This window comes from Rhincodon typus, chromosome 2 (genome assembly GCF_021869965.1).
Source record: "Rhincodon typus isolate 14 chromosome 2, sRhiTyp1.1, whole genome shotgun sequence".
NCBI classification, from domain to species: Eukaryota; Metazoa; Chordata; class Chondrichthyes; order Orectolobiformes; family Rhincodontidae; genus Rhincodon; species Rhincodon typus.
Window position 1 is genome coordinate 65222193 of NC_063333.1, and position 25517 is coordinate 65247709.

The 25517-nt window shown below is 40.0% G+C and overlaps 1 protein-coding gene across 1 annotated transcript in view; it reads left to right on the forward strand.

Annotated features, from left to right (window-relative positions):
• LOC109935447 (band 4.1-like protein 4B) overlaps positions 1-25517 on the forward strand; it is a 278476-nt gene that overhangs the window by 185682 nt on the left and 67277 nt on the right. Inside the window, exons 17-18 of the mRNA XM_048614210.1 lie at positions 6710-6831; positions 21188-21313. Of these exons, the coding sequence (XP_048470167.1) occupies positions 6710-6831; positions 21188-21313 (248 nt within the window). The remainder of the gene's footprint in view (positions 1-6709; positions 6832-21187; positions 21314-25517) is intronic.

Here is a 25517-nt window from a genome sequence, read left to right on the forward strand (position 1 = left end):
TTGATTCTTTTCTATCTGTCCCTATTGCTTCACTAACTGTTAACGAGATTTTGCCGCTTTACTTGAGTCAGCTCCGGTACTATCCTTCAAAGGCACTACAGGACTGCATTTAGATGATGGGCTCAATAGTAGTGTTCCTGCTGCTCAATTATTGAGGAACCATCATGTTAACTCCAAAACTATCAGTGCCTGTTTCAAAAACTATCAATGCCTGTAACAGACCACTTAGGATCCTGCTGGCAGTTCTATTGTCAGAAAAAAATTATTTGGATATTGCACTGACACATGATATATCCTGACTGTGCATCTTACATGAGCTGTATAACTGTGCACATGCTTTATGATGCTTTTGTGGACCAATGTGATGTGGCACAAAGCTATAAATACAGGAAGGAATAATTCTGTGCTTAGTGCATTCTGTACTTTTTATCTATTGTATCCTATGTGATGAGATTCTGACTTCAGCCAACACATGATGAATGTAAGGATATAATGAAGTGCTTCTTCATGTGGATAGAAAAAAAGGTAAATTCTGTCTGCTCCTTCCCAAAGTTGACTAGACAGCAAAGGAAAAGCCCAAGACACAAATTACTTGCTTGAATCCATATTTAATTCGATCTTGAGGGTCATGGGTCAGTCTCAAGAAAATCTATTCATAATGTGAAGTTGCTTCATTAAAATAATCTGATCATTTTTAAGACAAAGTTCTCACTCTGCCATGTTGTGTGCATTGCTTAAATCTGAATTGTTGAATAATTCACATTTTAATTCAAAACAAAATTCTGATGAAGTGTCACTGGATCTGAAGCATTAATCCTGTTTTGTTCCCACAGATGCCAGACCTGCTGAGTTTCTCCAACTATTTCTGTGATCACAGCATGATCGAATTTCACTTTCAGTTTGAAAAACTTGGATTTGAAACCAGTGTCCTAAATTACAGATGTATGAGGAAAGTTGGCTATAATTGACTGTAAGAAGCAATGGCAGACATGTAAGAGCTATTTCATAACTCTGAACAAAGATTTATTCCATGAAGAGAGAAAGACTCAACAACAAGAATATACCATCCATGTCTCGCTACTGAAGTTCAGGATGATATCCAGTTGACAGAAAAGACTTTCAATGTTGAGATTAGTGATAGACCAAAAAATAACTGTTAACTTAGAAATCAGCAGCAAATGACTTAAAATAGGAAGAAATTAGAATATGAAAGTAATAAAGCAAGAAATATAAAAACAGATAGTAAATGCTCCTACATATATATAAAGAGGAAGGTCATTGTTAAATTGAGCATTGATTCCTTCGAGGATCAAACAAGAGTGGGAAACAAGGAAATAGCTAAGATTTTGAACAAATATTTCATACATGCCTTTATAGTAGGGGACAAGTAAAGCATCTCAATGATAACAATAAAAAAAAATCAAAAGTCAAAAGTGTGGGAAGAACTTAAAACAGTCACAGACATTGCAGAAAAGTACTCGGAAAGTAATGGGCTAAAAAACAATGTGCTCCTAACCTGATGGCCTGCATTGTATGGTGTAAAACAAAGTTGCTGCAGGGGTAGTGGATGCATCAGTTGTAATCTTCCAAAATTCCCAGAAATGAAGGGAAACCAAAAGTAGGAAACTGCTGGTCAGTTGGGAAAATGTTAGAAACCACTATTACAAATGTAAGAGCTGGACTTTTAGAAAACTATGATACAATCAGGTAAACTCAGTATTTTTTACGAAAATAAAATCATGTCTGACAATTATTTTTAAAGATTTTTTTTAACGATTCTACATCTAAGTTGAGTGGAAGATTAACAGGAAGCAGCGAATTGATTTATATGTGTCAATTCAGGTTGCACACTGCAATTTATGGGGTGCTGATGGGGTCAGTGCTGGTGCCTCAACTGTTTACAATCTATGTTGGTGACTTTGAAGAGTCTATATGCATTGCAGCCAAACTTGCTGATAACACAAAGATACTTAGAATAGCAAAATATGAGCAGGATACTGAGTCTTCCAAGGGATATTGATAGGATAAGTGAGCAGCAAAAAAATTGACAGGTGTAGTACATTTGGGAAAATGTGAAGTTTTCCAATTTGGCAGGAAGGACAGAAATGCATTGTAATATTTCAATAAAGTGAGACAGTTGAATACTGATATACAGAGGGACCTTGTTGATTTCATATATGACTCACAGAAATTTAGCATGCAGGGATGACAAGTAGTTAGAAAGGTAAATGGGATGTTGCCTTTTATTATGAGGGATTGTAATATGAAAGAAGGGAAATCTTACTACAGCTGTACAGAGCAATGGTGAAACTGCAGGCAGATGTTCCTCTCACTTAAGGAGGGATATACTTGCATTGATGGCATTTACTTGAGCCCTGGCTTTCTTATAAGCAAAGGTGGAGAGGTGGAAACTAAGCTCATTAGAGTTTAGAAGACTGAGCTGATCTTATTGAAACATACAGGATTCAGATAGGGCTTGACAATTTATTGTTAAAAGATGTTTCACCCCTGATAGAATCTAGGAAATAGGGGATACAGTTTTAAAATGAGGGGTTTGCAATTTAAGTTGGAAATGAGGATGAATTTCTTTTGAGAGGGTGAAAGCTTTGGTATATTCTGCCCCAAAGAGTCATGGAACCTGCTCATTGAATATTTTCAATGCTGTGCTGCATAGATTTTTGATCTACAGGGGAGTGGAGGGTTATGGGTAAAAGGCAGGAGAGTGAAGCCAAGGCCATGATCAGCTCAACTATGATTTTCTTGAATAATGGAGGAGTCTGGACGAAGCTCCTGGGCTACTTCTGCTCCTATTTCTTGTGGGATAGTTGGAGAGGTTTAGATGGTTTCTAAAGATTTGGAACATCAAATAATAGGCTGTTTATAGTCAGAAAGTATGTACAGTGATTTTCTAAACTGGATCAGTTAGATGTGTTAACAGTATAAAGTAAGGAAAATACCGATTTTTTTTGTCGGTGATTAGCAACGGGATATAGTATTGAACTTATTTTTATATTTATTTTCATTCTGTATTGCAGGTTTGCCTTGTGCCCTTGCCTTTCTACCTAAAGTTATGGATGCATTATCATGTACCTAGGAGCATAGTAATGATTAGGCCATTTAGTTCCTTGAACCTATTCTGTCATTCAGCAAAATCATGGTTGATCTTACTCCATTTACCCTGTTAGTCCCATTTCCAATACACTCTTAGTTAACACAAAACTATAAATCTCAGATTTAAAGTTAACAATTGATCTCAGTTTAATGGCTGCTGTGGAAGTGAATTCAATAGAATATAGAATGGGCCCCTCGGTGCACGATGTTGTGCCAACCTATTATCCTACTGTAAGGTCAAACTAACCTGCATACCCTTCATTTTACTATCATCCAGGTGCCTATCCAAGAGTCACTTAAATGTCCCTAATGTATCTGACATAACTAATCAATTCTTTGAGATTATGAAGTGTTTCCTATTTTGATTCTTAAGAAGTGTGCCCCCTAGTCTTTAGACTCCCCAGCATTTCACTCTGTGCACCCTTCCTGTTCCCCTTCCAAAATTCCAAGAGTACCCCCCTAGTTTGTGTAATTTCTCCTTCTATTTCAACATGTGAACTGCAGCTATCTTTATTAAACCTACCTTGCGTTTCCTCCAAGGCCAGGATATTTTTCCTGAACTGTGATGCTCAACAGCTCATAGTATGAATCAGATCTTTGTGTAGTTGAAGCATGACTTCTATCCCACCCCCACTTTTGTATTTCTATTCATCTAGATAAAAAAGCCAGGATGCAATTTCCTTTCACTTACAGGGCTTGCTCTTGACATTTAAATAATATATGCATCCAGGACTCAGCTTTCCTTCTAATTTCAGTTTGTTGTGCTATGAGGGCCTTTGATGGATGGATTGGAGTCAGGCATTTGTGCAGGCTGTTTGTTCCCTGTGGAGTACATTGCTTGTGTGTCCATGTAGGTTGTGGAAAGATTACCTGGACCTTTAGAACACAGTCTTCAAGACTCTTTGGACCTCTAATGTTTCTATATATTCAAAATTTAAAAAGTTCCCCATTCAATCCTTTTTAGATCCACTATGGATGACCTCGCTTTTGCCTGTCACCATCCATTTGCTAGTTTTGCCCATTCATTTAATCCAGCAATATCTCTTTGCTTGCTTTCATCTACATTGTTTGCAATGTTGTTTATCTTTGTGTTGCCAACAAATTTGGATATGTGACTTTCTATCCCATTAACTAAATCATTAATAACTCTGTCAAGTAGTTGAGGTACGAAAATAGTCTCTCTTTCTTGTTAGATTACCTGTTTATTAACCCTATTTCCCACAACCAATTTCCTAACCTGGTTAACAACGTATCTTCAAGTCTGTTTTAGCTAATAGTCTCTTAAAGCATTAGGACTCACTTGGGTAGCATGCTGGAAATTGAGCCCTGCTATGATTTTATGAAGTGTGCAAAGTTCCCAACATACCTGAGTTTCAGAATCTTGGGTTGGTAGAAAACATAGATCAAGTTCCTGCACTGGTACCAGTGAGCTGAAGCTAACTGAGCTGCAAACATGTACAGCAGATGATGTGTTTATTCTGGTCTCAATGGCATGCAGAAGCTCCAAATGATGCATCGGCTGTTCTGCCATTAATATGTTTTAATTAATTACTTAATTTTGTAAAATAATTATTTATTTTTTGTGTATTTTATTAACCTTGCCACCAAGTCCAATCTATTTCAATCTTTGTCATAGAATATTACTAACTACTGAACAGATACATATCAAATAGCTAGTTTTTTGTTCCTGTAATAGGGTAAGACTACACTTGTAAATAAGTACATCAAGTAGCTGAGGCACCAAACAAATAATCTCTTGCTTGTTAGAGTACCTGCTTATTAACCTACAGAGTGAAAAATATTAAGAAAAAAAATTTCTGAAGAAGGGTCCTGACCCGAAATGTCTGCTCCTGTGATGCTGCCTGGCCTGCTGTGTTCCTCCAGCTCCACACTGTGTTATCTCTGACTCCAGCATCGGCAGTTCTTACTATCTCAAAGCAAAGGAGTACCTCCTTACCCTAACTCTCATACATCCCTTACCCACCCAACTAATAGGATTCTGTTCAAAGTCGCACTGTATTTATATACTTTTGAAAGTAAAGGGTTAGCTGACACCAGTTGGAGAAAGACCAATTTTAGGTGCTTTCCTTAATTAACCAACTTCAGCAGCTTTTCCAGCTTAGACCATGTAAAACCCTGTTTATTGCTAGAAAAAATTAGAAATAAACAGTAGTTTTCAGTTCAGTGTTAAATGCAACTAACATTAGATTTTTACATAGAGTTTAAGATTCCCTTACCCACCCAACTGCCAACACCTTCAAAACAAGTCTGTGTAATATCATCCTTTCACTTTGGGCTAGATGTTCATCGATTTAATGATGCCTGTGTAAAGCATATTTTGGAGATTTTCTAATTGAACATAAAATATAGACATGTAAATAAAAACTGTTATTCTTTAGGATCTGGTCACGGGCATTGTGCATTTTCCCCCTAGATTTCCTCTCTCACGCCCCTCCTGTCTCTCAATAAGACAAAGTCATTCAACAGGCTTGCTATATTTTACTGATAGACATTCTAAAGTCAAAGTAAAAAGGCTGTACAGACACTGGTTATAACCTGACTGGACATGAAAGCTAGAGCTTTCAGCTTACACCAGTGACATGTTTCTCTTGATTGTACATGCAGTGGACATCCAGGTTTCAGTGAATGTGTTTACTGGTGTTACAGACCATGTGCTGTGGCGTTTAAAAACTTGTGTAACCTGATTATTGACTCCTTTCTGTTGAAGCTTCAGCAATTCATCTGAGCCATTGACCACATATATGGGCAAACTTTGCTGAATCCCACAGAAGAATTCTGACTCACGAACTGATTGTAGTTGGAGGAGAAAAACACATCAACTTGTCAAATTTGCTCTGTTTGATTTCCTGTCTGGGAGGATATGACTCTGTGCTTCTGCACTGGCTAGTCCTCTTGGTATCTCTCTCAGGATTTTCTGTTAAATTCCATAGGGGTGTCATGTCGGCACAGTGGTTAGCACTGCTGCCTCACAGCGCTAGGGAGAACCAAGTTTGATTCAACCCTCAGGTGACTGTCTGTCTGGAGTTTGCACATTCTCCCTGTGTCTGTGTGGATTTCCGCCTGGTGCTCCAGTTTCCTCCCACAGTCCAAGGATGTGCAGTTTAGGTGGCTTGGCCAGACTAAATTGCCTCGTAGTGTCCAGGGATGTGCAGGCTAGGGTGGGTTAGCTGTGGGAAATGTGAGGTTGCGGGGATGGGCATGTGTGATGTTCTTCAGAAGGTTGGTGCAGACTTAATGGGCCAAATGGCCTCTATCTGCATTTTAGGGATTCTGAGAAAAGTAAATTGAGTTTTTCTGGGCAGGCAGCAGGTATCCATTCTCCGATGAGGAGAACAAAGTAACTTACCTTAAAAAGTTACTTTCTACCCAAGATCTTAGATCATTATTGCATCACGACTTTAAATTTGATTTTGTTTTTTTTTCTTTTAAATTGTGTTCACTGCTGTTAAATTTCTTATTGACTGAGGTTTTTCTTTTCAGAGCCAATGTTGTCATTATTCCTCTGATATTTACAAAGCTTACCAGTATTTCATGCTGTCATTTGTATTTAGTTATTTACTTTTATTTTTATCTTTAGAGTTGAGCTCAACTGTTCTTCCACACTATGAGGAGGTTGGCATATGTTTTAAGCAGTTGGAAGTTGAAGCCAGTAAGCTGACTGGACAGTGGCCCTCATTACATATCAACATGAATAACAAGGTAATTCATTATATTGTAACTTTAGCTATTTTATTCATTTCTTGCTAACTTATATGAGTTGTTCTTAATTATTTATTTCCCTGCAGCTAATATAGTATTTCCATACCTCAATCGATCAACTGAGCACTTTATTCATGAGCTTTCTACACCCACCCAGGGATAGGGATATACAATGATTGATTTGGTCTTTATTTTTTCATTAGTCATGTTTCATGCATAACAGTAATTAAACTGCACAAGTCCAAACTCGCACAGGAATAATTACATTTCAAAACAAATTTAATCTCCTATTGTGGGCTTTGAGATACAAACCCTTGGAGATTAATAACATTGAAAGTAAACGTAACAGTTTCAGTTGATGAACTGAGAAGTAATAAATGGTCATTTGATAGTACAGAAATTGAGTATTGTTGGAAAAAACACACTTTGTTAAAGCTTTTGTCTCATTAGGACAATTTGCAAAAGTACCAATAAAGGTGAAAAACAACATTTATACATGTATGAGAGGAGAGTGTTGATTGGTTGGCAGTTGGACTCTGGTAGAGATGTTGCCATGAAGTGCACACCAATTAGTGCCAGGCTCTTGTTAAAGTTTAAACTAGCAGGTTGACTCTGATGATCAGAACATTGCCTTGAGAAATGAACCGAAGAATGGCTATCACCTATTTTATGGAGTGGAAACAGAAACAGTGCTTGCACTTCTGCACAGTGCCCTGTGCATTAATATATGTAGCTTCCAATACACACAAGTGTAGTCACTATGAGCCCAACTGACAATCCTAAATTGGTTGTCAGTATAATACTTAAAGATTCCTCAAGATTATCCAGTTTCAGAATCACATCTGATGTGGGACACTATTGTGAGTTTCACAGCACAGTACAGTCAGAACCTTGATGGTTGCAATTAACCAGAGGGAAAAGCTGTTTGATACAATCTGCCAGTCTTTAGGACACGAGGCCTACATTCCTGGCATCACATTGGCACTGAAATTCATATACCATGTTACTCATTTGTGTCATAGGGAGAATTTTTTTTTGGCTTGACAGCAGTATCCTGTTATTTGAATACCACTGTTGTTGGTTCTGCACAGTAGCAGAGTGAAACAGCTCAGTTCACCTGATTCTCACACATTTAAGACACAATCCAGGGTAAACTGGGCACTTTTTCACGATCAAGAAATAATCGCCTCTGGATGTTACATTTATGAATATGCAGGGTGCTGTTATTTGCAACCAAAAAGAGCATGTACATGCACTGCCTGTTTTAACTCAACAAAATAAGTTACACCCATTTACTGGTTAATTTATCAGGTCAATCCCTGATCAGCAGAGTCAACCTGCCTAGTTTAAAATCTTAAAATCATCAGTTGTTGCATTTGCCAAGACAATGCCTCTACCAATCAGAATCCATTTGCGAACAAGCCAGCGCTCTCCTCTTCAACTATATCAAGGTTTGTTTTTCCCTTTATCAGTGTTCCTATGAATTAACCTGATGAGTGTAAGATGATAAGCTTCTACCAGATGTGTTTTTTTTTTAGCAATTCTCAAATAAAAAAAGGACGTTTATGTAGTCAAATGTAACCTATAACATGCAATCAGAATGTCCCTAAACCAAGATAGAAAAAATATTATGGGCAGAATCTTTCGGGGGTTTGATGTGGCTGTGGGGTGATTTGTGGCAGAAATGTGTGAAAAGTCTTGCGAGACCCACCTTGACATCAGGAGCATCTCACACCACCTTTTGTTTTTGAGGAACAGTGAGGCAATTTTTTCAGGGAGTTCTCAATTAAAGGGGATTATGCTTAAACGCCTTATTGACTCCCCAACTCATTAGCAATTCATCTTCCTTTATATTACCAAGCACGACAAGGAAACTACATGTCAATAAATCTCAACATGGAAATAGAATAAACAACTGGCAACTTCAGTTCTTCACTTGCTCTGAAGGGCATCTATTTTAGACAGTGGGTACCAACATCTTACCCCATGCCCACAGACATTCGCATCCGACATGTGACGTGTTTCATGGCACATCTCCGAACCACTTACAAGATACTTCTGCACTTCAGTGCTTGGTACTCACTCACTCAGCCTATCTGGTTGCTCGTGGCATTCCTGCTTTGCATTGTATTGCTTTCCTTTTTTTATGCATTGTCCCCTCAGTCAGAGATACCAAGCTCAAATTACTTCTGTCTAGCCATGCAGTTTAGCGCAGACAGAAAGCCAGTAAACTTGTCACAGTTGTTAGCAGGCCACAGTCAAGGGGCACAGCGTTTCCACAGAGGGTCTGAGCAAAGGAAGTCAAGGGAAGTTCCGATATCAATCCGGGGGCTGGAAATGGTCAGACAGCCACGTGGGGTAGTCAGAGTCAGGATGCTGTCCACCTGTGTGGTGAGGGCCTGAATGTCAGGCAGTCCACCTGCTGTATTGAATGTTTCTGCATCTTTGGGTGCAGTTTTCCTCTTGGACTGCAGGAGGGGCAGGTATAAAGGAAGATGAAAATAGGTGGCACAGCTGTTACTTTTGATGCATGTGACAAGGTGTCTTGAGCGAGTGAGTAGGCAGCATAGAGGGCACACAGGGTTAGTGTGTCAGGGCTTAGGATGAGTGAGAGCAAGTGAGAAAAGATCCTGCAGGCAATAGTGAGAGAGGTAGTACATGAGTCTTGGAGGGAAATGACAGAGAGAGTGAGCATGAGGTATTGGGGAAAGATGCTGGCACTTATTCTGGCAGAGTGGAGAAGGCCGTTGACCTTCTTCCCACCATGCTGGGTATTGCTCCAGACAGCTGAAAATACTGTAACTCAGGTGGCAACTCGAGGCTAGGCAGGCATAGTCTGGAAATTGCTGGAAAAGCTCAGCAGGTCTGGCAGCATCTGTGGAGAGAAATCAGAGTTAACGTTTCTGGTCAAGTGACTGCTCCTCAAAACTTGGGGGAGTTCTGAGGAAGGGTCACTCAACCTGAAATGTTAACTCAGAGAGAAACCAGAACATCCACAGTTCTTTTGGTTTTTATTTTGCATATCCTAGGTGGGTGGAAAAATGATCTTTGGCAGAGCCCAGCCTCTCCACGAACCCATCCTGTAGGAGCTCAGGACCTTGCACGCAAAGTGGGTGGCAATTTCCCCCATTAGCCATGTCTAAGGCAACTGTCAGGGACCATGCAAAGCAGCTCAGGACCGACAGTAATTGTCTGGGTGCACAATGGGCTTTTTAAAATGGTGTGGTGCAGGAGATGCCAGTTAATTCTGTATATCCCAGCAGTGGCAAACTGTTCCAGGAAGGCCACATGGTAGGATGGGGCTAGAATTGGATGGGAGGAATGCCATGGGGACGGGATAGATAGTTAAAGAGGTGGGTTTGGTAAGATGTTGAGAAAACGTGCTAGGCCTCACTGAGAAAACCCTCCAAAGTAACTTGTATTTGACAAGAAAAGCAACAGATTTGGTCCTAGGTGTAATTATTGATCACGCTCTAAAGATATCGGAGGCTGTTAGTCATATAGATAATTAAATTCTAGAAACATTGGAGGATAGTGGTTTATTTCAACCTTGTATAAAGTTTAGAATGTCTTATTTAGAATATTATGGGCAATTTTATGTCATTCTCGTACCTTCAAATAATATTGAATGGAGCAGAAAATATTCTCGAGCTAAGTTTTATTTGTGGTGGTTTCTACTTTAAAGGAGAAAGATAACGCATTTAGAGTACGCCAATGCCGTAAAGTGCATTAATGATGGTAAGTGTAACATTTTGAAGTTCATAGAATCCCTGCATTGTGGAAGCAGGCCATTCAGCCTGTCAAGTCCGCACTGACCGTCTGAAGACCATCCACCACATTGCCCCACCCCCCAATCTCTGTAATCCTGTATTTCCCATGGACATCCCGAGACACTATGGGCAATTTAGCATGGCCAATCTACCTAACCTGCACATCTCTGGACTGTGGGAGGAAACTGGAACACCTGGAGGAAACCCATGCAGACACGGGCAGAATATGCAAAACTCCGTACAGACTGTCGCCGGAGGGTGGAATCGTACCCAGGTCCCTGGTGCTGTGAAGCAGCAGTGCTTGCCACCATGCTGCCCAAAGTTGCCAGACTGTGGTACATGGAGCCAGTGAATGCCAGCAAAGAGAAAGGTCATTCAGTTTGTAACATAAGCTGTGGGTTGCAGAGTTCTGAAAAGGTTTCTGGAGGTGAAGTTGTGGAGGGACGAAAGTGATTGGACAACTTGAGTCTTAGGATGATAAATGCACACATTTGACAAGATGGAAAAACAGGATTTTCTGGATAAGATTGTAAGTATTCTTGGTAATAGACTGAATATTGGTTTTGAACACACATTGGATAAGACAGGACAACAAAGTATTGCACCTAAAGGTTCAGTTTGAACCAGAAACCATAGAACAAGACAGAATCAGTATAAGAGGTATAAATTTTCTAGTGTAGTTTGAACATGATAGCATTTGTGTTGTTGAAGAAATGGAGAAAATTCTGACTTCTCCAGGAGCTTGATGTCAATCTGGCATAATGTGTTCATACAATCAAAGGCAGCTATGGATAGGCAGAGCCATATCAGTCAGTGTGTTTAGCGGGAGTTCATTGTTAATCATGTCACCATGATTAATTCTATGGGTGGAATCTTATAGGGTTTGAACAAACAAATTGAAAAAAGAACTGTGGATGTTGGAGATTGGAAATGAAAACAGAAATTTAAGGAGCTGAGCAGGCTTGGCATCATCTGTGGGGAGAAAGCAAAGTTAATGTTTTGAGTCCAGTGACCCTTCATCTGAACAACATGGGCTATGGCATGTTGTGAGGCAGATTCTTGTGACATTTGCAGTAAAGTCCATCTCAAGGTCGGGACCAACTCACCATGGTTTTCACAAGCGGTGTGGTGAGATGCCTACTGACTGGGAGGACAACTTGTCAATGTCATGACTCACTTCAGTAAAATTCCCCATCTTGCAAAACTGTCCAAATGAGCTAGACATGGGTAAACTCAACATGAAAATCAGAGCAAGCATCTGGAGATTCAGCTCTCTTCCTGCTCCAAACAACCTCCATGTTGGAAACTGGGCACCAACACCTCAGGGCATGCTCAATGGGTATCTGTCACACACAACCCATGTTCACAGACATTGTCGTCGATATGTTTGAGCCTTTTTAAAATCACATGGCACATTTCCAGTCCACTTATAGGACAGTTCTGCACTTCAGTGCTTTACGTTAGGCTGCACTAGCAAATATCATTTCAACGCTGTTACAAGGACACTGTGCACTCAGGGACACACACCCAGCTCATGAACTGGAGCAGACTGCATCTTTGGGCTCTTCACTTCTTGTCATAACACTCTCTCACTCTGAGCATCACTAAATACTCACAGCTTACCTGCCTTGCCTTGCCTTATGCGCTTTTCCCTATCAGCCAGTGAGTGGTCTCATATTACTGCTGTCTGGCCGTGCCGTTTAGCACAGAAATGAAATCAGGAAGATTGTCATAGTTGTCAGCAGGCCTTAGTCAAATGGAGAGAGAGAGAAAGCCTTCACTCATGTGTTCCCAGCACAGCAAGTCAAGGGCAGTCTCCAGTACCAATCCACGGCCTGCTCAGGTGGTCAGAGTCAGGATCCTTTCTTTACAAGGAGTGAGAAGCCAAATGGTAGGCAGCATATCCCCTGTTATAATTCTGTCTGCCCTGTTGTCGGCTGTTTTCCTCATGGAAAGAGACAGAGGCAGGTATTACAGAAAATGCACGTGGGTGGCACAGCTGTTATTGCTGGTACAGGTGAGGAGGTGTCCTGAGTGAATGAGTAAACAGCTCAGAGGCATGCACTGTTAGTGGTCTCATGGGGTTTGGTGGGTGAGGATGAGTGGGGAAGATGTTTGTAGGCTATAATGAGCGTAGCATGCATCTTGGTGGGAGGTAGATTTAGTAGCAGCAGTAGAGTAAGGATAAGGTATTGGAGAGAAGCTGATGGCGCCTTCACTGCTGGAGTGGAGAATGATATTCATCATCTTTTTACACTGCTGGGCATTCCTCCAGATAGGTTGAGACTGTTTTAACCCAAGGGGGCAACCTCAGATCAGACTGGCATGGTCTGGTATCATGGACTCCACTGCTGGTCCTGGATGAAGAAGTTGTCCTGCCTACACACCACCCCATCTAGCAGGGCCCCCAGCACACTGCCCACAAAATAGGGCATCAGTTTCCCAAGGCTGCCATGTCCGGGGCAAATGACAAAGAATGTGCAGTGCAGTTCCAAATTGACAGTGCTTGTCTGAGTCCACAGCAGGCTTTTAAAGATAATGTGGGTGCAAGGGGCACCGGTGAATTTTGGGATAATCCAGCAGCGGTAAGTTGTTCCTGGAGTGCAATAAGATGGGGTGGAAATTGGACATGAGAGATGCCATTGGAGCGAGGAGGTAATTAATGAGGCTAGATTGGTAAGACACAGCAAGAGAACTTGCAAGGTTTTCTGATACCAAACGCTCAAAAAATTCGTCACAACTCAGATTTAGCTGTAAAGTCATAAGATTCAGCTTTATGCTTCAAACCTGAGCCAAAGGCAGTAAACATTGAATCTTTGTTTGGACCCAATGAGAATCTGACCATAGAAATACATAGTGGTGTATCTACTGCCATGCATAATGGCCTATATGAGCTTCATGAAGGTGTTTAATATCTCAACCATTGTAAACACTCTGATTTCCAATCCAAAATCAGTTGACTTTGAAAGTCTAATTATAATTGTGTAAAAATATTTTTCATATCCTTAAAAGCTAGAAAGTAAAATTTACTCACCTGGACAATAAAAGCTACAAGCCCTTCCTTTATACTTTTCTATCTGACTTAGCAATTATTTGTGACCAAAAACAAGACTTTGACATAATTTAAGAGTTTCATGGGAGATTTGGAATTGTTAATAAACTTGGGGGTTGGTCATGTAATGTTTGGATTCATGCTGTGATGAATGCAAGGGTGAATTTACAAGATAATACTTTACAAGATAAAATAAGGCTACTAATCTAGATCCTCAGTTCTCTGATAGAGTCATACAGCATGGAAACAGACCATTTCAATCCAACCAGTCCATGCTGAACATAATTCCAAACTAAACTAGTCCCACCTGCCTGCTCCTGGCCCATATTCCTCCTATTCATGTACTTTCCAAATGCCTCTTAAACATTTGTAATTGTACTCGCATTCTCTACTTCCTCAGGAAGTTCATTCCACATGCCAACCACCCACCCTCTGTGTAAAAAAAAATTGCCTATTATGTCTTTTTTAAATCTCTGTCCTCTCACCTTAAAAATGTGCCCCCAGTCATGAAATTCCCCATCCTAAGGAAAAGACAACTACCATTAACTCTATCTGTACCTCTTATCATTTTACAAACTTTTATAAGGTTGCCTCTCAACCTCCTACACTCCAGTGAAAAAAGTTCCAGCCTTTCCTTATAACTCAAACCTCCATACCCAGCAACATCCTGGTAAATATCTTCTGAACCCTCTCCAGCTTGATAATATCCTTTCAATAACTAGGAGACCAGAACTGGACACAGTATTCCAGAAGAGGCCTCACCAATGTCCTGTACAACCTCAACATGACTTCCCAACTCCTATACTCAAAGGACAGAGAGCAATGAAGGCAAGCATGCCAAACACCTTTTTAACCATGTTTCAGAGATAGTAGGAACTGCAGATGCTGGAGAATCTGAGATAACAAGGTGTGGAGCTGGATGAACACAGCAGGTCAAGCAGCATCAGAAGAGCAGGAAAGCTGACGTTTTGGGCCCAGACCCTTCAGGAAAAATTTTTCCTGAAGAAGGGTCTAGGCCTGAAACGTCAGCCTTCCTGCTCCTCTGATGCTGCTTGGCCTGCTGTGTTCATCCAGCTCTACACCTTGTTATCTCTTACCTTTTTAACCATTTTGTCTATATGTGATGCAAACTTCAAAGAATTATGTACCAGTCCCTCTGTTTTACCGAACCACGCAAGGCCCTACTATTAATTGTATAAGCTGTACTCTTGTTTGTTGTACCAAAATGCAATACCTCGCATTTATCCAGATTGAATCCCATCTGCCATTTTTCAGCTCATTGACCCATTTGATCAAGATCCTTTTGTAATCTTAGAAAACCTTTTTCACTGTCTACAATGCCACCAATTTTGGTGTCATGAGCAAACTTACAGATCATGCCTTCTGTAGTCTCATCCAAATCATTTATATAATTGTCAAACAAAAGAGAACCCAGAACAGATCCCTGTGGAACACTATGAGTCACAGGCCTCCAGTCTGAAAAGCAACCCTCCTCCATTATTGTGTCTCCTGCTGTTAAGCCAATTATGTATCCAATTGGCAGGCTCACCCTGAATCCCATGTGACCTAACTTTACTAATTAGTCTACCATGTGGAACCTTGTCGAAGGCTTTACTAAAATCCAAGTAAACAACGTCTACTGCTCTGCCATCATCAACTTTTTTGGTAACTTCCTCAAAAAATGCAATCAAGTTTGTGAGACATGATTTTCCTTGCACAAAACCATGCTGATTATCGCTCATCAATTTTTGCCTCTCTAAATGTCCATAAATCCTGTCTTTTATAATCATCTCCAACAATTTCCCCACAACCAAAGTCAGACTCACAGGTGTATAGTTCCCCGGTTTCTCCTTACAACCTTTCTTAAATAAAGGTACAACATTAGCCACTCTCCAGTCATCAGGCATCTCACCTATAGTTATAGATGATGCAAATATTTCTGTAAGGGGTCTCATAATTTCCTCCCTTACTTCCCACAACATTCTGGGATACATTAGATTAGGTGCTGGAGATTTATCCACCTTTGTATTCTCTAAGACCTCCCGAACTTCCTCTTCTGTAATGCGAACTGTTTTTAAAACATCAACGTTTATTTTTCTGCATTCTCTACACTCCATTTCTTTCTCCACAGTAAAAACTGACACGGAATATTCATTTATATCTCTCCCATCTCCTGGGGTTCAACACAAAGACAACCTCCTTGATCTTTAAAAGACCCTCTAGTTACCCTCTTGCTGTTAAGGTATTTGTAGAATCTCTTTGGATTATCCTTACCTTATCGGCCAATGCTATGTCATATCCCCTTTTTGCCTTCCTGATTTCTCTCTTAAAGAATGCTTTATATTGATTAAGAGATTCAATTGAACTAAGTTGTCTGTATCTAAAATAAGTTTCTCTTTTATTCTTGACTTGAACCTCAATATTTTTATTCATCCATTGTTCCTTAATCTTACCACCTTACCCTTCACTCTAAGAGGAACAAAATGCCTCTGAACTCTCGTCATCACACTCTTGAATGTCTCCCACTTGTCAGATATCCTTTTACTATTTGCTCAATTTCAGCAAAGCCTCCTCCTCACTGAATTGGAATCTATGGAATCCTTCCATGCTACCAATTATGGGGCAAAAAACAAGACTTGTGGAACTCAAGTTTTGTTAGTTGTGACCTTCTGAATTCCTTTCAATTTTCTGAGGTAATCAGAGAGGAATTTCTCCCCCAAAAACCTCCACCCCCACCTCTTTAGCCCATCCCTGAGAAGTGCATATGTTGTGGATGCATTAAGATTTAACAACATGTTAACAACAGTAGGTGTTTACCCATCTGTCTTTTTGTTTGTAATTGATGAAAATAAAATCAAGAAGGCACAAATGATAGATAATTAACTTAAACTGTAATTGCAGCATTCTAGCTAACACCAGACAGCCATCAAGGTGTGTAATTCAAATCAGTCATCCAGTTGAACTCAAATCTACATTTCCCTTTTCTACTAAAACAGTTTTTATCTTCAGTTGGTATAGTTATTAAATATTCTTGAACTTGCATATTCTTTAGAAACATAACCAAAATTCCAACTAAACAATGAGCATTGGTTGTTTTGAATTCTTTTGTGTATTTTAATGTACATTGTTAAAATTAGCAAGTAGTGCTTTTTTTTTAAACAGTTACTTTTCCTGTCAACCATCCAGATTGTAATGTTAAGGGTGAATTCATTATGTTCACTGTGCAAACTTGATGCTGTAATAGGTACATCAAAGCCATCCTGCAGGGTATTGACTGCCCTGCTGTGAAAGCAAGAACTGCAGATGCTGGAGTCACAGTCAATACAGTGTGGAGCTGGAGATCCAGGAAAGTTGACGTTTCAGGCCTAAACCCTTCATCAGGGCTGGTGAAGGGTCTCGGCCCAAAACATCGACTCTCCTGCTCATCTGATGCTGCCTGACCTGCGGTGTTCCTGCAGCTCCATACTGTATCGCCTCTGGTCACTTCTCGCTGCATGTACTGTGCAAACTCATCAAAGGCCCCAAGTGTTCACTCTTGGACCTGAAAAGTGACCAGTCTGCCTCAGATTACCCCGGTAACAGGTGGAAGCTAACTATTTCTCACAGATACTGTACAGCAACAACATTAATGGTGTCCACCTCCAACAGGATGTTACTGTTGAGCCATAAATTCATTCTGCCTATCAAACAGATAAGTAAAATGATAAATGAATTTCAGTGCCAATGCTAAGTATGTAGGCTGAACATACCAAAGACTGGTAGATTATATAAACAATCATATCCTTCCACTGTTCACATCAAGCAAGGTACTGACAAACCCAACTAGCCCATACTTGCAAACTGAAAACCCAGTGCCCAGAAGTGATACTGCAGTTGGGCATCATTTGATGGATAATCGTGGGTATGTAAAGAATTGCACTGAAATCCAATTTAGGATTGTCACTTAAGCTCACAGTGTGGTGGACTAAGGAGTCTTGGAAGCTGTATTTAACAATGCATTGGACCTTATTCTTTGCAGACAGACAGAACATGTACACACACTGCTCCTGCTTCAGTTCAACAAAGTGGGTGACAGTCATTCGCTGGTTCATTTCAGAAACAGTGTGCGAGAAACAGAGGGGCTGAAACAGTGTGCGAGAAACAGAGGGGCTGAAACAGTGTGCGAGAAACAGAGGGGCTGAAACAGAGTGCGAGAATAAAATTGACAGAGCTTGGCAGTTAACAATCAATTATCATTAATTATTGCATTCTCCATGGCAACACCTGTACCAATCAGAATCCATTTGCCAACCAATAAGCACTGTCCTCTCATGCAGTATATATGTTGGTTTTTCCACTTGAATTGGTATTCAAGAGGATTGACCTGATGAGTGGAAGATGGAAAACTTTGACAATATGCATATTTTTTTCAGGAATACTCAAGTTCTGTGCTTCCAGACAACTAAAGATGAATTTTCTCTTTTTGTATAACATTGCTATTGTTTTCCTTATAGTTTGAAAGATAAATAACATATGATTTATGAGTTTGATCAATGTACTTTGTATATGTTAATGTACACTTCCTTGATTCACTTGGAGAAAATAGTCAATGATATATGTTCAGACTTAATGAGGGCTATTGGGCATTAACCTGACCCTCATCCTCCACTGACAGTCTTCCCCTGATGAGAGCATTGACGGGGGATGTCTGTGAGGAATTGTAGATATGAACTTGTAACAGTGAACTTTTGGCAGAAAACTATTTTCAGTGTTAAAGGTGAATTTCATCTTCCTGTTATTTTTGATTAAACGTAGTTTCAGATGAAATTAGTTGTAAAATTTTGCTTCAGGAACTCTTCTACCTTATTGCAAAGCATTGTCTCTTTTGGAAAATAAGAATATTGCAATATTGGAGTTCTTTTTAAGTTAGCAATAATTGCTAAAATGCTGCGGTCCATTAAACAATTTGAATCAGGTGACCAGATTTGTTTCACTGATAATGAAATCAATAATATGTTAATGGGGTGGCTAGTTAAGTATAATATTAAAAAAATAAAAATTGATGGTGATTCGCGACATGAAAATAATGCAGATGCTGGATATCTGAAATAAAACCAGAAATTGCTAGTAACAAATACTTAGGTCTGGCAGTATCTGTGAGAGAGTTAATATTTTGAGTCCAATATGATTAATCTTCTGAGCCCTTGTTCCGAGGTCCTAGAAATATTCCCTTTTGATAGTGGTGGCTATATTTACCTGAAATAATTTGTTATGTCTACATAATGCTATGATAGCAAGTTTTAATGTTAAGCTTTGCTAATTCTAGCAACAATATAATCTATCTCTGGAAGGGAATTTTAGAAATTAGTCCCAAACTCAGAATAGAAGAAATCCTGCCAGTATAGTTAGGCATTCACTGAAAGAAAACGCAGAGTCTCTGCAAACTGAAATATTGAAACAAATTCACTGAAAAAAAATCAGGGCCTTTAGATTTGTTTTTAAATTGGGATCACTGTTGAGAAAGTTTCCTATTACTGCTCATGCAACTAAGGGGCCTTCACCTTTACGCACTGAGGCAGTATTTGTACCCCCTTTGGCTCTCAGTCTCTCCTCCTCTCCGCCCTGTCACCTTACGCCATGTTTAGATAATTTTACAACATCCAATTGAGATACATTTCTTACTTTTACCATCCTGTCATTCCTAAAGTCATCTCTGTCACCTGAATCAACCCTGCCGGTCTCTCTTTCTGCATCTTTCCTTTTGTCGGCTTCATCCTGTATCTCCCTCTCCTCCACAATTCTTTCTGCTTATCCTTCTTTGCTTTTACCCTTTTTCTCATTCCTTTTATCTTGATCCAATTACCACCAAACCCCCATCACCCCCATTAATTGAACAACAGAAAACAAAGCTGGCCATGTTATCTATGTGCAATGCTAAGGTTTGAGCAGTGATAAAAATTCTCTTGATTTTCAGCAAAAGGAGCATCATGACTAAAAGATAATTGTGCCAGTCAGGAAAAAGGTTAATAAAACTGGAATAGATAATGGAAGTGAGTGATATGATTGCATAGTGATAACAGAGTACAAGAGATGAGTATTGAATCTACCTTGCATGTTGCTAATGCCTGTGTGTCAGTTATTTTATGTCCGTGCTCAGGCTATTTTTTTCTGGGGGTTTGATTGTAATTTGAGCTGAGTACATACACATAAAAATGAAATATCTGCCTCTGTCCAAAGAATTTTGAACCAGCAGTGTGCATTGTAGATTCAGAATAATGTTAACAAATAACTTAATTTTTGACAATTATAAGTGTCAAAACAAGTCAGGCCAGGATTGGACTATTTGTGTAACATCTGAAGTGTCTCATTAGAGTTTTATGTTAGAATTTGAAAGCAGTAAGAAGAGCCAGATTACTGTGTCAGCAGGTTAGAGGCAAAGTATTCAACATCAAATAACATGTTTCCTGACTTATTATACCCTCTCCATAGTCTACAAGGCACAAGTTTTGCAGCATGGTGGCACAGTGGTTAGCACTGCTGCCTCATAGCGCCAGGGACCTGTGTTTAATTCCAGCCTTGTATGACTAAGTGGAGTTTGCATGTTCTCCCCATGTCTGCATGGTTTTCCACTGTGTGCTCTGGTTTCCTCCCACAGTCTAAAGATGTGCAGGTTAGGTGGATTAGCCATGCTAAAAATTGTCCTGTGGTGTCCAGAGATGTGCAGGCTTGGTGTGTTAGCCATGGTAAAAAAAAACCCATGTGGAGTTCTGGCGATGGGGTGGGGGAGGTTTGGAGGGTTGGTGCAGACTCAATGAATCAAATAGCCTCTTGCTGCACTGTAAGGATTCTAAGTCATGAGGGTGATGGAATGCCCTCCAATTATCCAGATGAATACAACTGCAACAACACTCGAATTGCATTGGAGCAGGAGTAGGCCATTCAGCCCTTCAAGCCTGTTCCACCATACAATGAGTTTCAGAACAAAATAGCCTATTTTATTAATATAACGTGCACCACCAAATGATTCACTCCCTTCATGATTGTTGCAGTGATGACCATGTGTACATTTACAAGATGTACTGCAGCAACTCACCAAGGTTTCTTTGGCAATACTTTGAAAGCTGCAGCCCTGCTACACACCAGCTTGACTTGGGACTATGTTGCTGCCCTTCACTATTCCTCTATCACTGGGTCAAAATTCTGAACCTTCCTGATCTCTAATAGTACTGTGTTTGTACCGACATGATATGAAAGGCAGTGGGTCAAGAGGGGTCTCACCATCAACAGCAAAAGTAGAAATTGCTGGAAAAGCTTAGTCGGTCTGCCAGCAAATGTGGAGAGAAATCAGAGTTAACATTTCAGGTCGACTGACTCTTCCTCAAGGGTCTCACCATTTCCACTCAAGGGCATTGAAGGATAGGTAAACAATGCCAACATCCCATCAATAATTTATAAAAATCTTTGGAACAGATCATGAAAAATGATTATTCTGTTTGTTAAGTGAATTAATAAACAAACAACTTTTAAACTAATGGGAACTGTATGTAATCACCAGGGTGAGGAAAAGAAGCTTTTAGAAAAGGGGCTACATTCTCCTGCATCACCCTCTTCTCTCCCTGATCAGATGAAGAGCAACATCATTAAAGCCCAGATGGATGCTGCACTGAAGGTGGGAGCCCAGGTGAGTATTATGTTCTATCATTGATTTGCTCTAATTACATTACATGCTAAAACAGTAATTTGGCAAAGTCAGACTGTTTTAGCACCAGAAATCTGGAGATATTTATCACTAACTCATACACACAGAAACAATATCTTACATGTAACATTCTTCATTTCAAAACTATTACACAATCAAGGGCATCACATACACAGAAAGTAAAATTAAATGATAATTTATTAGATGCACAATTCAGATGTTGGATTTGAAAAATTTCCAAAAGTTTCTCAATGATGGCTACCAATATCTAACAACTTAACACATAACTAAAAATCAAATGCTTTCTTTTTTATTTCAAAGGCACAAATTCCAAACTGATAAGTAACTGAAGTAGATTGAACAATTATGCAAAGAATCAGAATTCATGGCCTTGATTATAGTCATCGCTACCCTCAGTAACTGGCAGCGTAGAGTGTGGTTTCAAATAATAGCATCAAGCACTCCTTTCCCTTCACGTTGTAAACTGCAGAAATCAGGTCAGGAACTATTCTCCCACAAATAACACACAACAGCCTAATTAACATAGCAAAAACATGATCTGATAACAACAATGACACGTGACTTTAAATTTAATAATGTGTGAGGGAAACACCCAAGCTGCAGGATTCCCAGAAGGTGATCAAAGGCGGGACCTACTAGGTTCTCAAGGTGAGTGAGTCATATTTCTTATTCCTGAGAACAGCAGGAGAGCTTTACCCAGGCTCCCTTCAAATATAGAAATGCAGGAACAGGCCATTCAACCCTTTAAGTTTGCACCACCTTTCAATGTGACCGTGGCTGATCATGCAATTTCAGTATCCCACTCCCACTTTCTTTCCGCACCACTTGATCCCTTCAGCTGCAAGGGCAACGTCCAGCTCCTTCTTGAATATACCTAATGAGCTGACTCCAACAGCTTCCTGTGGTAGAGAATTACACAGGGTCACAACTTTTGTGAGTGAAGAAATTCTTCTTCATCTCAGGCCTGAATGGTTTATCCTTTATTCTTAGACTGTGACCCTTAGTTCCAGACATGCCCAACATGAGGAAGCCATTGACACCGTCCAGCTCTCATCTTAGCCCAGCCCAGCTACTTCCCCATCTGTCTGGCGGCCTGCACCCCCATTCAATTCAATTCACTGATTTACCCCAGCATTTCTGACATCAGAGACTGGTGCTCTCTTCCAGTGTAAAGGACTGAAACCCATAGATGTTTGTCTGTAGCCTCCTGTCATTGGTGCTCCCCTCCTCTCACTGATCAGGCTGTATATTTTGCTGAATGATAAGCAAAAGAACTGTAGATGCTGTAAATGAGAAATTCAAGCAGAAATTGCTGGAAAAGCTCTGCAGGTCTGGCAGCATCTGTGGAGAGAAATCAGAGTTAACATTATGGGACTGAGTGACCCTTCCTCAAAACTAATGGTAGCTAGGAAAGTGTTGGTTTAAATGCAGGAGGTAGGTTGGGGGGAGGGAGTAAGGAATAAACAATAGGTGGGGATAGAACCCGAAGAGAGAAAACAGTTGGACAGACAAAGGAGTGGATATTGATCTGGCTAGGAGGGTAATAGCTACTAATGGAGACATTTTCCTAGATACTATCAGTTCTGAGGAGGTGTCAGAATTCATATTTGAATGAAATTCTCTCTTAAATTGCACAAAAGTAAAGGTCTATTTCACGTGACAGAATTTTATCTATCATATCGACTAACACTTTCAGTATTTCTTGCTATATATCTTGTAAATCCTTTGAACGTAAACAAATTCCTGCAATGTACAGTTAAGGGCATATTTACTGCATATTAGAAACTCTCACAACATACTGTTTACTGTCTAAAAGGCAGTTTGTGACTTTGTAATTACTAGAATGAGTTGGCAGTTGCTCTGGTATAAACCAGCTTTGTTTTAGTGTACCACATAAAGATAGATAATTTGATACAGCAAGACTTGGTGGAATGCTGCTTTATTCACAACTTGTCAGACAGCATTTTACTCTAACTTGAAATATAAGCAGTCCTGTTGGTGAGGTGACATCGCAGATCAACGTGAGGAAGAATTGTTAACTACTGTATTTCCAAATCAAGCTAGGTACCAGTTACATTATTAACTGGTCAAACGTGACAAAAGTAATGGCACAGAAAGTATTGGTATCAATGGCTTTACTAACAGAGTTGGAATAATACTCCTATATTAATATATTTTCTAAGTGGTGTAAGCTGTGATACCATAACAGCAGTAGGGGGTATTTCTGGAATGATCAGGCCCAATATCAAATTATATTGAGTTAGGGTTCAAAAGTATGAGAGCACTGGGAAAGGAGTTCCAAGGTTTTAGAAACACTGACAAGGATGTTCTGAGGACCGTGGACCAGTTCCAATGATTAGGCTGCATTCAAAATGTGGTCCCTCGATCTGGGTACATTGCACTGGCTTTGTGATTAGCTACCATTAGTAATACTGAGGGGACTTTTGGAACATGGAGAGATGGAGAGAGTTTTGAAGGTGAGTCCAGAAGTCAGTAAAGCTTTAGAAGGGATTTATAAACTTTGGCAGGCCAGACCAAACTATATTCAGAGGTTCATGACATTTTCAGCAAAGCAGACTTGTGTGGAAAGTGCCTAAGGAGACACTCGTAGGCCCCTTTGAGACGATCTGATGCATTTAAAGCATTTATTGTATTATCACTTCTGCATGAGTCTGAAAGTGTCAATACCGATGTGGCGTTTATGGACACTGACGATGTCTTTTGGGTAGAACAGCCTAGGATCTTGGAGGAATTGCAAATTGCAATTGCCTGGCCTACCAGTGAAACTGTCCTCTAGAAAGAAAATTCGGGAAATTAAAGACCCTCCAGCTTGAAGGGACCTACAGACCACAAAACAATCAGGAAGAAAACAAAAAACAGGGGTCTACCACCAAGCAAACTTACCAGTCTTCCAAATCTGAAAAGAATATGTTCTGAGACCTGCAGATTGTCTGAATTTGTAAAAAGCAAGAAACAAAGAATAGTACAGTACAGGAACAGGCCCTTCAGCCAGCCATGATTGCGCCGACAAATGATGCCTTTCTAAAGTAAAAAAAAACTTCTTCCTCTACACAGTCCGTATCCCTCCATTCCCTGCCTATTCATGCATGTGTCAAGCTGTCTCTTAAATGTTGGTACTGTATCCACTTCCATCACCAACTCTGGCAGTGCATTGCAGGGACTTACCACCCTCTGTGTAAAAAAAAACTTGCCTCTCGCATCTCCTTTAAACTTGCCCCCTTTTAATTTAAACCTATATCGCCTACTAATTGACATTTCTACTCTGAGAAAAGACTCCACTATCCATTTTATCTGTGCCTCTCTTAATTTTGTAAACTTCTATGAGGTCACCACTCATCCTTTGACATTCAAATGAAAATAACCAAGTTTGTCCAATCTCTCCTCATAGCTAATACCTTCCAAACCAGGCAGCATCCTGGTAAACTATTTCCATACCTTCTCCAAAGCCTGTACATCTGCCTTATAGTGTAAAAACCAGAACCATACATAATATTCCAAATGTGACCTGATTAAAGTTCTATGCAGCTTTAACAATCTTGCCAATTTTTATGCTCTATGTCCTGACCGATGAAGGCAATTGTGTAATATGCCTTCTTGACCACCATATCCACTTATTTTGCCACTTTCAGGGAACTGTGGATCTGTATGCCTGGATCCCACTGTATGTTGATGCTTCTAACAGTTCTAACATTGACTGTCTATTTTCCTCCTGCATTTGATCTTCTAAAATGCATCACCTCAACTTGTCTGGAGTAAATTCCATCTGCTATTTCTCAGCCCATATCTCCAGCATTTCCAAATCTAGATGTATCCTCTGGCAACTCTCCTCACTATCTGCAGCTCACCCAGTCTTGTGTGATCCACAAACTTACTAACTAGACCACCTACACTCTCTTCCAAATCATTTATCAATATTAGAAACAACAGAGTTCCCAGCACTGATCAATGCAGAACACCACTGGTCACAGATCTCCAGTCAGAAAAGCATCCTTCCACTGCTACTGTCTGTCTTCTATGACCAAGCCAGTTCTGTATCCATCTTACTAGCTCACCATAGATCTCATGTAACTTCATCTTCTGTATCAGCTTGTCATGAGACACCTTGTCGAAGACCTTGCTAAAATCCATATAAACAACATCTACC